The sequence below is a fragment of the Lactuca sativa genome, chromosome 1 (assembly GCF_002870075.4).
Source record: "Lactuca sativa cultivar Salinas chromosome 1, Lsat_Salinas_v11, whole genome shotgun sequence".
In the NCBI taxonomy this organism is placed as follows: Eukaryota; Viridiplantae; Streptophyta; class Magnoliopsida; order Asterales; family Asteraceae; genus Lactuca; species Lactuca sativa.
In genome coordinates this window covers 19,179,873-19,198,406 of record NC_056623.2, presented here as the reverse complement: position 1 = coordinate 19,198,406, position 18,534 = coordinate 19,179,873, and the positions used below count along the sequence as shown (strand labels likewise).

The window sequence follows — 18,534 nt, the reverse complement described above, 5'->3', positions numbered from 1 at the left end:
TTCTGGGAACAAATTCCGCAATATTATTCTTAAAAAAATGATACTCTGATTTTAAAATAAACATAAATAAAATTTTTAAAATGACCGTGAAATTGGGGATGTCACAATGTTTTTCCTAGATTGTATTTAGTTCGTGAAGTTCGTACGGAAGATGGTAACCCACAATAACAAGGTTTTTCAAGTTGAAATTCAACATTTCGTTGGGAAGAGATAGAAGAAGAAGAAGAAGCAGCCATGTCGATCGAGGGCACAATTCATGATAATGGAGCATACAACAACTTAATGCTGTATGACTTGCATGTAATAAGCCAAGTGGATGCCACATAATGACACGTAATAGTCACATAAACAGTACCTACAACAACCGGTCGTGAAGGTTTTGGTGAACAGGAATATCAAGTTCAATGGTATAATAAGAACAAAAAAAATAATAATAAAGGACCAAATGAAAACAAGTCCAATACTTTGTTATGCTCGTAAGTCATTTTTAAACCTATGAAAATAAGCTAATCATTTGGAAAAAAAAAATTTCACTTGACTTATGAAAATTGACTTATTTCTAGATAAAATAATCACATAAATTAAGCTAACCTAAACACTAACTTTTCTTCCCAAAAAAGAAAAATAAACTAAAACAAATGCCGTCATAAAAATTATAACCTGACATCAATGTTTTAAAACCCGGGTTGACCCGGCCGGTTCAACCGGTTGGACCGTGACCCGGGATAGAAGGCGGGTCAATGCGGTTTTTTTTAAAAATACGGATTAGATCGAACCGGCCGGGTTTCCCCTAAACCACGGTTCGACCGCTTATGTCGGTTAAAACCGGATTGACCCATTTTAATAGGGCTTTGATAGTTGGATACAAGTAGCGAACGCCAAAACAACGAGTTTTTTACGATTTTTTCAATGTTTAAACTTTGTGGACATCAAATTATTGGTTTTATATGTTTATGAATTATGCCGGAAAATAAAAATATATAAAAATAAAAAAAGACCATAAACCGAATTAACCCAACAACCGGTTATCAGATCGGATAACTGAAAACACGAATTTTAAAACATCCACTCAATCCTACTGATCCACTTAAAAACCCTAATTCCGTTTTCTTTAATATATATAGAATGTTTTAGAGCGAATGGGATAAGACCTGCAAATATTGGTTCAAAGAAATCACCAATTTCGTTCTATCTTGTAGCTGGGAAAATCGGATTGAATTGGATTTTGAAAGGAAGATGAGTTGTCAGAAGAACATGATCCTCCAATAGAGGTGCTTAGGAATCGGGCGGAGGCAGATCCCAATTACGCCGAGAAAATTTGGAAAATCTTGCGGTGTGCAATTCAAGACAAGACAATGCGGGTGACCTTAGTGTCGAAGAGCTTTACAGGTTTAATTTTCTCCTCCTTTTTTCCTTCCTTCGTCAAGTGGTAGTTAACTTTCTTCTACTCAATTCGAATTCGTCCTTATATCCTTGGTGAAGGAAAGAACGATCGAAAAGAATGTTGCCAAACCATGTTATCCATGAATTTCTCCCTGATATATATGATTGTGGACATGGAAATCTTCTTACTAGAATGTATGTTAAGATTTGGCATGACAAAAAAAAATTATGTAGAGGACAGGAAATAGCTTTTTTCACATATCTCCATGAGCAGGGTGATGATTTTTTGGTAATTGAGATCAAACTTCAACATTGACCTTTCAGATGAAGGGATTTGGTTAGTGTGAGTGGAAAAGGGGAAAGAGAGGTCTTGCATCATCAGACCATGATCATATATGGAGTGTTAGTATCTGCTTTAATTTTGATAAAATCTTACTTGTCTGCATAGTCTTAGCCCTGTATTTTTTGTCTTTAATTGTCTAGTTCATGTTTTAGTTTTAGTTTGTGGTGGTGTTGAATTTTTTATCTTTAAATTGATAGAAATTTGCTCTAGTAAGTGTTCTTGGTATAGTCATACCATCAACTTTATACAAAAAACAAACATTTAATATTCAACAGATCTTTCTGTTCTATGTCTTGAACACTGGTTCTAGTTAATACAAGGGTGCATGCTTATTATACTTGTTATGATCTTGGTGTGTAGTCTATTAGTTTACGTACTTCTGTCATTTATAAAGATATTTAAAAAAAATTGTAAATAGATTCTAATTAGTAGCAGATGAATACATGTACGTATCAGATATGATGTTAATTAGCTTCCATTCTTATTACTCCATTACATTGCAATGGTGTTTTTGTATGTCAAGGCAGGCACGCTTACAACCTGGTCCAGCTCAAATTTGGAGAAATGCTATACTCTGAACTCGTATCAACCATGACTTCACAAATGAAAAATAGAGTAGCATCGGTTGACAGCTTTCAAGGTATGGTATTTCTAGAAGAACTGAGCTGAAAATGGAAGGAGCAGAACAAAGCCTTAGAAAGGATATGTGTCATACTAATCTATTTCATTCCAATTAGACGTAAAACTCCAGTTCTCAACTCGGCCTCGATTTATGGCGTGATAATATCATTCGCTCAGATAAGATCCAAACAAAGCTCAAAGACATGGTCCTTGAATTTTTTTCAAATAGAAAGGGAAGGTGAAGTCGACACGGGCTTCATGGGAAACATTATAAACATGTTATTGAACTTTTGTGATCTTGACATCAAAGAAACATATTTATTGAACTTTCGCGAGCTTGGCAATGATGAAGTCTTTGAAAAACCTTTTCTTAGTTACTTGGCTAAGTTTTACATTGAGGAGAGTCAGAAATTCCTGGGATGATTACGGGGAGTATTTGAAGAAAGTTGAACATTTAAATGAAGAGATTAAAAAATTGTCAAGTTACTTAGTCAGTATAATAGCAATTATAGTAGTGGTAGAAAAGGAAATGATCCAAAGTCAAATGATCTAAAGCCGCCAAATGACCTGATTGGTGGACTCGGAGAATTGTGGGTTGGTCAACATGATTGTGTATGATAAGTATGACGATTTAAAAAAAATGTATGATTTTTTCAATAGGGTGCAAAGTGAACATTTGTTGATACGGAAGTCATGACTTCCAACATTTGGGAAACCGGGAAAATCGGTGATTGGCGATCAACGGTTAAAAAATCCGTTTGCTTTTTTAGAACGGTTGATTAATGAAAGAGCTAAATACCGTAGTATCATCGATCGTGCATTCTACTACGATAAAACATTACACAAAATGTTTTGTTCTTGTTTCGCGTATCTCAGTAAAGGTCTCCCAAATTCGTCTCGTTGTAAGTTCGACTACAAGTTTCGAAAATGAATATGAGTTGGTGAAAATATTTTATATGTGTTAGAAAATGCCGTGGATTTCTTTTATTTTTTCGACAATACAATATTATTTGAAAAATGTACTAAATACAACATTTGTAAAACAAACTTTTATCAGGAATAAACATATGGGAAGCTGCAGAAAGAAAAGTTTTTCTAAAACTAAAATACAAATATAGTTTATATTTTATTGTACAACTACAAAAGATATTGAAAAACTGAGAAACCTTAGAGGATCAAACATCAGGGTTTTATGAAGCCATGGGCCGTGTTAGGCGATGATGTAGCTACTGTTTTCTCTAGTATAGGAGCATCATTACCTCCCCATGTCTTTATAAATCATAAAACTTTGGCGTTAGATGGTATAAGGTTTCCGAGTCCTTTAATATCCTTTTCAGTTGTGGAATAAAATCCAAACTGCATTTGTATTTGAGTCTTAGAAAAACTCTTCTTTCAGCGGTTTCCTATATGCTTATTTCCGATAAAAGTCTGTTTGTAAAATTTTGTATTTAGTACATTTCAATCAAGACTGTATTTGTCGAAAAAATCAAAGAAATCCATGGTATTTTCTATTGCATATAAAATATTTTCACCTGCAACTCTTCCTCCTTTTTGAAACTTGTAGTCAAAGATACAATTAGATGAATTTGGGAGACTCTGTTTAGTGAAATTATGTGAAACATGAACATAACATTTTGTGGACTATTTTATCGTAGTAGAATGCGCCATTAATGATAGTATGTTATTTAGCTCTTTTATCGATCAACTGTTGTACAAAAACAAATGGATTTTTTAACCGTTGGTTGCCAATCACCAGTTTTTCTTTGGTTTCTGGAATATGAGAAGTCATGACTTCCGGTATCAACAAATGTCCAATTGACATTTTGTTGAAAAAATCGTACATTCATCTTTAAAATTGTCATATACTTATCCTCCACAACATGAATGATGTTAACCAAACTACAATTCTACAAGTCCACCAATCAGATCATTTGGCAACTTTATGGTGCAGGTAGAGCTATACTAAGGTTTGTTCCCACACTCCTGGAATGGAATCTTTCATTCCATCCAAACAAGCACACCTTAATGAGTTGTTAACTTGTTATGCTCTTGATTTCTAGGCATACGCAGCAAATGAAGAAATTACCCAAATACCCAATCAGAAACAGATCAGGCAAAGCTCATCTTAGATTTACAAAAAGATAACTGCGATCTAAGGGCACAATTAGCATGCCAGCAACAAAAACTCTTAATGTTTCAAGCACAATCGTTAGCAGGCGCATCTCCTATGCCTTCCACAATATCATCCATCTTAACATCACAAAGAACACGCTACATCTGCTTGATGAACCAGAATCATCCCCTGTTTTTCATTTGTTCATCATTACCACTTACCTCCATCACCCCTACCACCATACCTACACCATCAATTCTGAAATCAGAAGAAGGGGTTGCATTCGATCCAAAGAGATGAATTATCAACCGAGGGGGTGAATCTCCAATTTTATTGATCGATTGGAGGGAGAAGAAGAGGGATAAGAAACATACGATCGAAGAGAAGTTCGAGACTTGCTGTGGGGATAAACCGGATTGAGTTATCACAGGGGCTTCAGGAAGAGGTTCCACTGCCCATTCTATGTCGGAAAAACTGCCAAGCTTCTTTTTTAGGCTTACTGGGTTTAAATTTGGGGTTTTCTTGTGTTTCTATTCAAGTATTTTAGGGGTACACATTTCATTTATTCAAGTTTACATGTTTCGATCGCTATAACTTTGTGTTTTATATCTTTTGGTAATCAAGTTTTTGTAGTAAGGGATATTTTTGTCATTTTAGATCATTGTGATGAGGTTTCGCGTAGTGGGCATTGGTCTAAAAGTTAAATGACATCTTTTTATTAGTTTGTATATGTACATTAGGCCCATATAGTATTTTATTTTGTCTCGTAGCATTGAACTCATGTTTCTATTATGTAACTATTTATTATTGGAACTAGAATCAGTATCAGTTGTATGAAAATACATAAAAATTTATTGCATTAACTGTAATTGTATATGTTTTATGAATATATGTATATTTTATGCTGTAATTGATTCTTCAATTCACGCTACCTCACACCGCCAAGGTATCTTCATGACCTAAACCCTAATCATGAAATTAGTTGCTTTTCCATCATTTATGCTTTGTTTTGTGCATCCAGAGAGCATAAACACTACCCTATATTTACTTTTTATTAAAAACCATGGACAAGAGTAATGGCCATATACTTTAAAACGTTTTATTACTTACCTTAAGTACATTCTCTCCAATTCTGTAATGCTTAACTCTTTAATCATTACAGCTAATACTTGAATACTCTATATGGTTGATGGTATCATTGTGGTATGGAGGACAAAGGGTGGCAGTACCGACGGTACAGCCGGGGGACGAATCCGAGCAGCCTTTTAATTTTTAAAAGTATTTTTTCATTTTTTGTTTTTTTTATACAATTAAAATTAATAATACTTTAATTATGACATTATACGGTTTTCTCAGTTTTTGAAACCGGTCCGACCGATTGGTCTAGTTGAACCATCAAACTGGTAAGATGTCATTTCTTTCTCCGATCCGGTTTTCAAAACCTTGTCTATATACTGTAGGCTGAAAAAAAAAGAAAAAAAAAAGAAAAATAAAATTGATGTTTCAAGTGGGATTGAGTTGGTTGAAATAGATAGTATTAAAAGAAGGTCAAAACATCTATTCTTACTAGTTGGTATGATCTTGTGGTATTTGGGTTGGGTGGAAGTGGGTTTGTTATGGAATTTTAGATGATGGCTTTGTTCTTGAAATCTTTCCACGCCATGTCATGCTACTCGTAGGTGGGCTTTTTGGATTGGTTGTTTTTAGGATTTTTTGGTATAGTTAGATAGAATTTTTTCACAAATATTTTTCCTTCTTTTCGTATTAACAACCAAATATATATATATATATATATATATATATATATATATATATATATATATATATATATATATATATATATATATATATATACTAGTTTATCACCCGTGGGAACCATGGTTACAAAAATAAATTAAACTTTTATAGAAAAAAAAAACTCAAAATTATTAATCAATTATTTTAAATAAATTATTAATTAAGAGATCTTTGATTATATAAAATTATAATCACTGATTTAAATAAATATGTGAAATTATATCACTTTATAATTTGTATTAATTTTATTTTAATTTTTATTCTAATGTTATTAATTTAATGTAATTAGAATGAGAAATTTGAAATTTGAAATTTGAAATGAAGAATAAATAGGTTGATAAATGTCATGCATTAATTAGGAGGCATAATAGGGTGACATGTGGCAAAATGAGAATAAAATATGCATTACTTAGGAGGCTTAATATGATAACACATGTCAAAAGGAGAATAAAATCATTTCTTTTATGAGGGAATCATTCTCAGCCACTCATTTATTTTTGCTGCAAAAGCCTCCGTTGTACCAACGGAAATGAGAAAGGAAAATAGACATGTGTTTTCCAACAAAACATGTTTCCTTAAACTATGCTAATCATTACCTTAATATATGCAAAATCATAGTTTTTTTTTTTTTTTTATTTTTTTTTATTTTTAAGAAGCTATTTATATCGAAAAATGATTTTAAATATACCAAAGTTCATGATTTTTTATTCTCTACAAATAGACATCCACTTATGAATAAAAAATATGATTATTTTTTTTACAATTTAAGTATCATTCATATATGAATATAGCATATTATAAACATAGTATATTCATATTTAAATATTAAACGATGCATTCACTTGTGAATATTATATAGTATATTTACTTGTCAATATTAGATGATATATTCACTTATGAATATTAGATGATATTTTCATATGTAAATATTACATAGTATTACATGGTATATCACATGTGAATATTACATAGTATATTCACTTGTAAATATTAGATGATATATTCACTTATGAATATTACAAAGTATATTCACATATGAATATTAAAAGGTGTTTTCATATATATATATATATATATATATATATATATATATATATATATATATATATATATATATATATATATATATATATAATTTTTATATGTTATTCACATATGAATAACATACAGACTTGTATATTCGTTTTGTGTTTTAATAATCATATACTGATTCAGGTAAGAAAACATATTCATATGTGAATATAACGTGATAATTTAGTTTATGCATTTCATCAAACAGTTGGAATGCATACAAGTTAACTTTTTTAAAAATGTTAAAAACATGATACTTTGACTATTTAAATCTTACAAAACAGTAGATTGATAGAATTATATGAAATTTTTCAGAAAGAAAATGATTTGATATTTTTTTAACCTTAATTTTGAAGTTTTTTTTGATGATCGATGTTGAATAAATGATATGAAGTGGATTTTTTGTTGATTATCGATGATGTTGATCTAATGACGCTGGGAGTATAATTAATCGTAGATGTTGAAGATATGATCGTATTTAAGCAGAATTATTGGTTGGATTAAAAGAACCAAAAACGAATTTTGTTGTCAACTATTGAATGGTGTTGATAAACGTGTTATTGATGAAGATCGATGATTGATTAACACTGGATGACGTTGATGATGGTTTAATTGAAGAAATCTGGATGATTGTTGAAGGTTGGAGAAGAAATTTGGATGATGAACGATCGATTAGGAATGAGTTTGAACTGTTATCTAATTCTATAGTTACGTGTTTGAGATTGAAGGTTATTATCATATTTACAAGTTTGTCATCGTGTCTTTTTATGCTTAGATTAAATGATTGACTGAGAATGATTCCCTTATTCTCAACTTTTTTTTTTCTCAATTGAACCCTCCTTTCTCTCTCTCTCTCTCTCTCTCTCTATATATATATATATATATATATATATATATATATATATATATATATATATATATATATATATATAGTGAGTTAGGTTCATATATAAACCATAACTATTGTGTAAATATATGGCCAATTCTAGACCATTCATTTAAAAATGGTAATTGTGTAATTTTATTAATTATTATCTAATATTAGTTTCCTAGTATTATGGTAACTAATTCGTGTTTGCCTATAATCTTGGTCTCTAGAACCCACACATCAGTTAAACCCTTTTGTTATCCATCACCAACCCACCATAATACAAAGAACGAGAAGAAAAAAAAGTAGAATTAACATCTCACTATTCATCTTATTCTATTTGTCTCCAGGAACTTGCAACCTACACCATGGCTCGTAATCATCTTCATCAGATATAATCACCGCCACCGCCACCGCGACCATCATCATCATCATCATCATCAGAACCATCACAATTCATGCCACGGCCATCTCTAAGCCATCGTTATACCTCCATCTCCAACAGCCCCTACATCTCCTTCAACCATCAATCACTGTACTGGATCACACACAAATAAGGATAGGGCAAATTCTAAATTTTGGATTTTTTCCTGATGTGCGACCTCACCGGAGTTCGATTTTTTTTGTTGCTTAAGTTTCCTTCTTTTCCCCAATTGATGCTTTTCCTTCCCACAATATTTCTAACACCACGAATATCCCCTTTTTTGTCTCATTCCCCATTAAAATGATTTTTCTCCTTTCCTTCAAGCGACATCCCAAATCAAGGTATTTTTTCTAGTTAGTTTCACCTGCCTATTAACTTATCCCCCTTCTCTAACCCTCGCATCCCTATACTTTCAACCAACTTGTCATCCTCCTTCTTCTTTATGCTATAAATGAAGCCAAGTATTGTTATGCCTAATAATTTTGATTCAATGGTTTCTTCGCCTCAATTAGTATGTTATGCTGTTTTGGGATTTTAAGATAAGGTTTTTCTATTAACTTTAATTTTTTAACTTCACTATGATGATTTTTTGTTTGTTTATGTGTGTTGATACTTGAGATGCCTAGAAGTAGACATTAGTTTTCAATCGGTACTCAAGTCTTGATACATTCATTTATGCTTCAAGTTTTATGGTTTTGCTTACAGATTGTAAACCCTTATGTTTTTTTTTCACGATGAAGTTTCTTGTTTTCTAGAATATGAACAAAATATTAAGGTATGAAAATAGATCAGGAAACAGAGCTCTTGAATCAACTAAAAGTTTCATATTAGACAACCCTTTTTACTTGGCTATAAGAAAACATTGATATTTAATTTGGGAATGGTAGTTGTTTTAGTTTACTTATCCTGATTCCTATTTATTTTCAAGTATGTCATTCTTTTGTGTAATGTGGGTAGTTTTCTAAATTATTTACATCTTGGAATAATGAGAAGCTATTTTTTGAATGCTGATAAAGCCTCTTGTCTTATGCTGTTTAAATATCAGATGGAGGACCAATCTGGTGGATCAGTTGATAACCTTTTTGTTGTAGGTTACAAATACCATTGAGTGCTATCATTAAGAATTCATTTAGATTTTCATTATTTTCAAAGTTAGTACAATGCTCGGAATTACAATGTCTAAAAAGCCAACTTAATAGTGGCAAATACTAAAAAACTAATCTTCATATTGCCTTGCTTCTTGACTGTGATGTAGGGTATTCTTTAAGAGTGAAATTCTAAAACCATCTCATTCTTAGTAAATGAAAGGCTAAAAAAGAGGATTGATGGTTCAAGAATGTTGCAGATAGTGTTGGTTGATCGAAGATGAACAAAAATGATAAAAAGCGATGAACATTTGAGAAGAATGTCGATGGCCATTTGAGAAGAATGTCATATTTTTATTTTTTAGTTTACCCTTTTGAGAAATAGATTTTTAAAGAATGTAGTATATTTTTAATTGTAATTATGTTTAACCTTACAAAAAATGTCAACTATTCATAAATAATATCTTTTATTCTTTCAAGAGTGTTACAAAATACTTTTTATTCTTTCAAGAATGTTATATTATTTTCGAGAATGTTTTGCATTTTTAATTCATGTCTTATATTTCAAGAATATTCTTCCATTCTCGTAGCTTATATTCTAAAAGAATGCTAACACATAATAAACTTATTTACATTTTGTGTGTTTACACTCATCAAATAACATATATTCTGAAAGAAGGCAAACACATAGTAAGCAAATTTACATTTTATGTATTTAAATTCTATGTATCTACACACTTCAAGAAAATATCTCTTAAATGAACTTGTATTTTTAAAAAAATGAGCTCGTATTCTTTAAAAATGAACTCGTATTCTTCATCTCTATTTATGGAAGAATTCTTGAGTTCTTCTACATGATTTGTATACAAACATTTCTCAAATATCCAGATAATTAGAATTGATTTTGAAAATGGAATATTGTTTTTGAATTAAGATAAATGTTTTCTCCTTGAATACTTGAATAGAAACACAAGAAAACCCCAAATTTAAACCCAAGAAGCCTAAAAAATAAGCTTGGCAGTTTTTCCGACAGAGAATGGCCAGTGGAACCTCTTCCCGAAGCTTGGCAGTTTTTCCTTTATATTTTGACTGATTTTAATAAGGAACTTATGGAATTTTAGATGATGGCTTTGTTCTTGGAGTTTTTCCGACAGAGAATGGCCTGAGGAACCTCTTCCCGTAGCTTGGCAGTTCTTCTTCTTCTTCACACTTGTTTGTTTCATTCCAATTGCAGGAGAAAATTATAGAGGAATTTGGTTCAGAGATGGAAAGCACATCTAATCATCTTGATTTTGTTGAGGTAAGTCATATCTCATCTCATCTCATGATCTCCAAGGGCAAATTTATGTTAGAGTTGAGGATGTACATGGACACCTATAGTTTTTTTTTTTTTTTTTTTTTTTTTTTTTTTTTTTTTTTTTTTTTTTTTTGGGGGGGGGGGGGGGGGGGGGGTGGTGGGGGGGGGGGGGGGGTCTTATATAAGATTATAAGATGATGATTATATAGATAGTCTAGTGGTTTTCAAAACCAAATATCCGAAATTTTGGATATCCAAAAATTTCGGATAGTTGATATTGATATCAAAATCCCTAATGCAAATCAAATATCCGAAATTTTGGATATAGTTCGGATAACGAACCGGATATCCGATCTTTTACAAGGTTGCTTTATTCTTTATTTGTTGTTTTCTTCTCGAATGCAACTTAAATACAACGATAGTTTGACAATTAAATTGAAAGTTTAGCCCAACAATGTAATTAACGTTTTTCTCTTTCTTTTATACAAAGAAATATCATTAAAAAAAACCGAATACCTCCTAATTGTATTGGATAGTAATTTTTTACTTCTAGTGTTTGTTTGTGGGTCTCTTTACTTTTCAATTCTGATTCACAATTTTTAGTATAATAATGAAGTAAAAAAAAAAAAAGTAAATGTCGAACTCAACAAAAAGATAAAAGGAAGACAAAACTATGAACATTAAATGTAAAATTACAACTATAAAAGTCATATGGACGCATGAAAATTAAAATATAAGTCACAACCTATTACATTTAAATAATTGCAAAAATATAGAGATAAAAATAAAAAAAATTCATTTCTTTTCGGATTTTAGATATCTGAAATATCCGAAAATTCATAAAACTACTATTCGTTTTCAAATCCAAAAAACCCGGATATCCGAATTTTCAGATAATTTTGTTTCGGATTTCAGATATTTTGGATCGGATTTTCAGATATGGATACTTTTGAACACCCCTAATAGACACCCATGGTAAACAAGTGTAACGCCCAAAAATTCATGACAAAATAATTTTTGTTTTTAGATTAATAAATCGTGAATACATTTCTTTCTCATAAAACCAAGGTAACCAAGAGTTAGCAAAAACATCATCAAATCATAGTAATTCACAGAATGCGGAAACATATGGTGTGTGCCCTGCAAACGTTTCGAGCTCTTTCATTTGAAAACTGGAGTACCTGAAACATAAACTGAAAACCGTAAGCACAAAGCTTAGTGAGTTCCACAAAATACCATATAACACACAACCACAGAATATCATGCAACGTAATATGGGCTCCCCCGTGGTCTTTATCTGATTTGCCATAGGCTCCCCCATGGTCTTTACCTAGAATGTCATGGGCTTCCCCCCATGGTCTTGTATCCAAATGTCACGGGCTCCCCCCAGGGTCTTTCATGCAAGTGTCACATAGACAATTAGCATATCACATAACACGTAATGGGTCGGCATTAGTGCCTTCGATCTATGGATATAGTGAGAAGACTCACCTCGTACTGCTGAATCATACAGAAAGCTCATGGCTGCAAGCCGACTGATCCCCAGACTATTAATAACAAAACAACACCCAATTAACAATTGAATTCCAATCCATAACCACAACGCCATGCCTGGGGTAAAAGGACCATTTTACCCCTAACCTAGCATTGTTTAAATCTATGACCCATACTACAATATGAAAGGCCCAAGGCCCACTAATCAACCAATGGCCTAATTTGGACCAAACTCCTTACATGGCCTTGCCTTAAGATCCAAACAATCTTTCTAGTCCAAACACTTTGTATCCAGATAGCCCATTAATAACTCAAGCCCCAAAATACTAGAAACTACTAGATCCATAAAAGCCTACTAATGGCCCAATTTTCCAAATTGGGCACAACCCCATACGGGCCTTATCTTAAGCCCATAATTCCCTTGATTACAATTCAGATTACCTCAGGTACCCTTTGGGACAAACTTGTTCAAAGACATAAGTCAAAGGTCAAAGTTGACCCAACTCGCCAAGTTTCTCCATTAGACTCCTCAATCGGGAAGAAACCGATCCAACTCGTCGAGTTTCCAAAAATCCAACCTCTTAATCAATTAAGCCAACATTATAAAGACTAAGGGCTTCACAAATCAAATATCAACTAAAATAACATCTAGAAAGGTAAAGTTTCCAACTTTACCCCTAAAACCACCAAAATGGGTTCAAAACCCAAACCCTAAGCTTAAAAGAGTGAGGGCTTAATCAATAAGCACTTGATCACCAAAGGCATGGCCCCAAACTGCAGATTTGGCCTTAAAGGCTGAACGGCCACGTAAAATTTCCAGATTTAAAATTATGCATGACTAGAAGAAGCTCAAATGTTCCAAAAGGGGCCATTACAAGAACTTAATGAAAGCATGAAGCCCTTAAGACCATAAAGTTGGCACCTTTATGCTAAAAGAGCTCATGGAGATTCATATCTGAAAGAATAAGCACCTGGGATGACCTATACTCCCATTATCCATCCAAACATGGCTAAAAACATACATTCTAACCCAAGAAGAGATCTAAGCAAATATAAGGCAATATCTAAACTTTATACCTCAAATGAGTGCTAAATGATGATGATGTTTCGGATCTTCAAGCTCGACCTTCACTAACTCTTCTTCACCAACTTCCTCTTCTTATTTCGAAGGCTCCAAGCTACCAAAAATGATCTTCACAAGGTTAAGAACACACAAGAATGATAAGGGTTAGGTTTTAGTGTTTCTGAGCTAAGGAGGCTGGGGCATGGGACATAATGACATATCTATATGGCTTGAACCCTAAAAATTAGGGTTTCTCAAACATCGCCCAACTCGCCGAGTTGAGGCACCTCGACTTGTCACATTGGCCCATTAAATCCCCATGATTCTTCCATCTTCAACACATCGAGTTGGTTCCTCCAACTCACCGAGTTCCACTCGAAATTGGCTTAATTTCAATGATTTAACCTTCTATATTCCGGGTTTTACAACAAGTATATGCAACCGTCGTTAACCAAGAGCATAATTGTTGAAACAAAAACACATAAATCAATTTTTCCATATAAATCACATATGATAAGATGTATATAATCACATGTGATTATATGTATATAATCACATATTAATTAAATGGACAATATTTGTCATCACATTCTCCATAGTTGTTCTTGTGTATTTATTCATATGTGACTATATGTATTTAATCACATATGATTTATGTGCATAAGATTCGTTTTCAAGTTCTCAATTAAAAAGTTGTATATGTCCATGATAATTCGTTTTCACATTCTTAATTAAATACTTCTATATGTCCATGTTAATCGTATTTTATTAAATACACATGTGATTAAATACATAAGAAAAACTATTGAATTGAAAATGTGAAAATGAATATTGTCCTATATGATAAGAAATGTATAATCACATGTGATTATACGTATAAATCATATATGATTATATACGAGAACAACTATTGATCCAAGAACACGAAAAAAAATTTCCACATGAATCATATGTGCTTAGATACATATAATCACATGTGATTAATTACACGAGGCCAACTATTGAATTGAAAATGCAAAAGTGAAGGTTATCCAAATAAATCATAGTGATTAAATATATATAATCACATGTGATTATATGTATCTAATCACATATGATTTATGTGGACAAGTTTCTTTTTTGCATTCTTGATTCAATAGTTGTTCTTGTATTTAATCACATGTGATTATACGTATCTAATCACATATGATTTATATAGACAATATTCGTTTTGTATTTTCGATTCAATATTTTTTTATGCGTAATTAATCACATGTAATTATATGTATTTAATGACATGTGATTAAATACACGATAACAACTATTGAATCAAGATCGTGAAAATGAATCTTGTCCACATAAATCGTAGTCTCATGTATTTAATCACATGTGATTATATGTATATAACCACATGTGATTAAATACACAATAACAGTTATTGAATCAAGATCGTGAAAACAAATCTTGTCCACATAAATCGTATGTGATTAAATAAATATAATCACATGTGATTAAATACACGACACTAATTATTGAATCAAAAATGCGAAAATAAATATTGCCCAGATAAATCATATGTGATTAAATACACATAATCACATGTGATTATATGTATCCAATCACATACGATTTATGTAAAGAATATTCATTTTCGTGTTCTCGGTTTAATAATTGTTCTTTGTCCACTTTAATCATATGTGATTAAATATAGTTAATCATATGTGATTTTATGTTTCCAATCACATATGGTTTTATTTGAAACAAATGTATATTGTCTATATAAAGTATATGTTATTAGATATATAATTACATGCGATTATATACACGAGAACAACTATTGAATAAAGGACGCGAAAACAAATCTTGTCCACATAAATCATATGTGGTTAAATACATATAATCACATGTACACAATACCAATTACTAAATCGAAACCGTGAAAATAGATATTGTCCACATAAAATCATATCTTATTAAGTACATACAATCACATGAGATTATATGTAATTATGTATCAAATAACATATAATTTATATGTTCAAGATTCATTATCGCGTTCTTGATTCAATAACTCTTCTTTGCCAACATTAATCATATGTGATTAAATACATTTAATCACATGTGAATATATATATATATATATATATATATATATATATATAGATGGTGTGTTGCGACGACATGGTGGCAACGGGTGGTGACGAGGTGTGGTGGTGTCTGGTAGGTTGTGATGGGTGGTAGTGGTGGGCGGCGAAGTGTGGTGGGTGGTGGTCGTTGGTGGGTTCTAGTGGTGTTGGTGAGCGGGTAGTGACGTGTGGTGGTGGTGGGTGGTAGTGGAGTGTAGTGGTGGCATGTGGTGATGGTGGTGGTGGTGATGGTTTGTAGTGGTTAGTGGTGGATGGTGATGGTGGAGGTGGTGGTGGTGTTTGGCAGTAGGGGTGGTGGTTTTGTTGGATGTTGGGTGAGGGTGATGGTGTTTGTTGGTGGTGGGTGGTGATAGTGAATGGCGGTGGGTGGGTGGTGGTGTGTGGGGATGTTTGGTGGTTATGTTAGTAAGTGATGGGTGATGATGGTGATGGAGGATGATAGGTGCGGCTGGTGGTGATGGTGGTGGGTAGGGTTGGGGTGGGGGTGGTGGTAGGGTGGTAATGATGGTGGTGTTTGGTGGGTGGTGAGTGCGGGCGGTGGTGGGTAGTGGGTGATGTTGGTTTGGTGGTGAGTGGTGTTGGTTGGTGAGTTCTTTAATTGTTTGTAACTATTTTTAAATTTATATGAATATTGTTTTATAATTTTAAGTAAAAAAAATATGTGGTTGAAATTTGTTCTCAAATGTTCTCGCAATAAGAAATGTTCTCAGTCTATTAGCCTCCCCCAATCGATTTTTCCCGCTTATTTTATGAAAGTGAATTAACGGATTTGCCCTTGCATTCTGTAAGTTGTTCACTTTCAGTAAGTGATTTTTCCATTATACCCTTCTATGATTAGGAAATCTATGTCAGTTTTTCGCTTTCAAATTTGAATATTGATTATCAGAATCAACCGGGATATCATTTTGAAGAGATATTCCATGATTTTAGTAAACTTAATATGCGAGAAATCTTCTCCTTAATTTTCGAGATTTGACAGTTGATTAGCAAGGGATCGACATAAATTGTGAAGGTAATCTCATTAAATCAATTCCCAAAATCACCAAGATTGTTAGTCTCTCTGTTTATACTATTTGATTCTGGAACATTGGTTTTAACCAAAATAAGTTCTTCTCTGTTTTCACTGTGCATCGACTTGGAGGTTTTTCCGGTACATTTAGAAGTTGCTAAACCGAGATATCTACAAGTGGTGAGTGTGTTGTTGCATTTTATTTTTTTGGTCGTTTTGCTTTAAGAATTGATATGCTCTGAATTAAGTTGTTTATGAGTTTTTGATACTGCACCCTATGTGTTTGATAAAATGTCTATGAGAATTGATATACTTAATAGTAGATAAAATATGATAACATGACTCTCAGATGAGAATAAGGATCGGCATGAGAAGGTCCATTTGAGATCAGTGAAATCAGGATGATGTTTAATCCATATTTCCATCACTGATGAAATTTCCATCATTAATTTTAATGTATTCCAAGGTTAGGAACATGAATTCTCCACTTATTCTTCTTTCATTTATAAACTTGTGAATACTGGTGAAACCCGGGTATTTGTATATTATTAGGATACTAAGATGAGGGATTAAGCCTAATGCTCAATTATTCCAAATTTGGGAAACTCAAACATGAAAACGTCCATTTCCATAAGCTTATTGAGTTGGAGTCATTTTCCATTAGAAGAGCCTGTTCCAAACTACTTGGTGAGGTGTTTGCACAAAATAGATCCTTGTGATGCATATGATTACTTTATTAGGGTTAATGATGTTGGGATTTCACTCCATGTGTTGATTTACAACATGTTTAATGATGTTGGGACTTCACTTCCTGTGTTGATTTACAATATGTTGATGAAGCACACCAAGTGTTTGATATAATGCTTGAGAGAGGTGTGCCATTTGTATCTCATTTATGGAAGTCACTTGATTTCTATGGTGTTTTTTTACATACCATGTTTTTATTCTTCTTTATTTGCATAGATTCTATTAGTTTGTACTGTACTTATAACTATTGTACTAAATTGTTTGAACTTTTATGTAATTTGATTTGGAGAATGGAATGATGAATTTCAAGATAAATGACTTTAATTATGTTTTTTCCCTTGACTGATTGGACTTTCATGGGAGCTTTATGCAGTTCTTGAACTTTTTTGTATTCATTTCAAGAAAAATAGTCATGATCATCCAAGGGGGTTGCAGTTACATAATAAAAGTTTATTTATTTTATGAGAATATGTTGCAGGTAGGACAACACAGTTTTTTAAGGTTCCAATTTTTTTTTATCAGGATGTCCTCCGAGATGTTGAGTCAAAAGGCTAAAATACAATATTTTTTTTATAAGTTACAAACAGAGGTGACAACAACCTTGATGGCGGTGAGTATTTTTCTTAAATCGCAGAAATTTTGTAACACCGTAAATTTCCAAACAAAATTTTCATTTTAAATTCATATAATTCTCATAACACATTTCACAAAATCTCATTTATTTGATTTACAAAACGCATCTCCATAATTATTTGTTTAATAATCCATGATCCTCAAAACATAGCTCTTTCTCTGGCGTGTACAATCGAGTCGGAGCCTTCCCGCGATCCTGAGAAAACCTGAAACACATAACACATAACACGGTAAGCACGAAGCTTAGTGAGTTGCCCAAAATACCACATCCCATTAGCTACTCGAGGCTATAACACTGTAAGACCCTCCGGTGTGTGTGTCTTAGCGGGACCCTCCAGTCCCATAGTTCGTTGGACCCTCCGGTCCGGTCTGGTTGAGGACCCTCTGGCCTCATAAATCGTTGGACCCTTTGGTCCGGTCTGTAAAGCTCCGCATGGCATAAATCGCTAAGAAATAATGC

At 32.6% G+C, this 18,534-nt stretch overlaps 1 protein-coding gene and 1 long non-coding RNA gene across 4 annotated transcripts; one reads left to right on the top strand and one right to left on the bottom strand.

Annotated features, from left to right (window-relative positions):
• Window positions 1–1,049: 1,049 nt before the first annotated feature.
• Window positions 1,050–5,102, top strand: LOC111915722 (uncharacterized). 3 transcript variants are annotated; one of them, XR_006188358.2, is made up of 3 exons: window positions 1,073–1,389; window positions 2,254–4,314; window positions 4,408–5,102. It is a non-coding gene; the product is annotated as an uncharacterized LOC111915722 (long non-coding RNA). The 3 variants fall into 3 exon arrangements; XR_002858238.2 differs by having other exon boundaries at window positions 1,050–1,389; window positions 2,254–5,102; XR_002858237.2 differs by having other exon boundaries at window positions 1,050–1,389; window positions 2,250–5,102.
• Window positions 5,103–15,822: 10,720 nt separating this feature from the next.
• LOC128127021 (uncharacterized) lies at window positions 15,823–16,504 on the bottom strand. The gene is made up of 2 exons (XM_052765205.1): window positions 16,451–16,504; window positions 15,823–16,293 (listed from the first exon to the last, which is right to left on the bottom strand). The coding sequence occupies exons 1-2, from the start codon at window positions 16,502–16,504 to the stop codon at window positions 15,823–15,825; spliced, it is 525 nt and encodes a 174-aa protein (XP_052621165.1).
• Window positions 16,505–18,534: the final 2,030 nt, after the last annotated feature.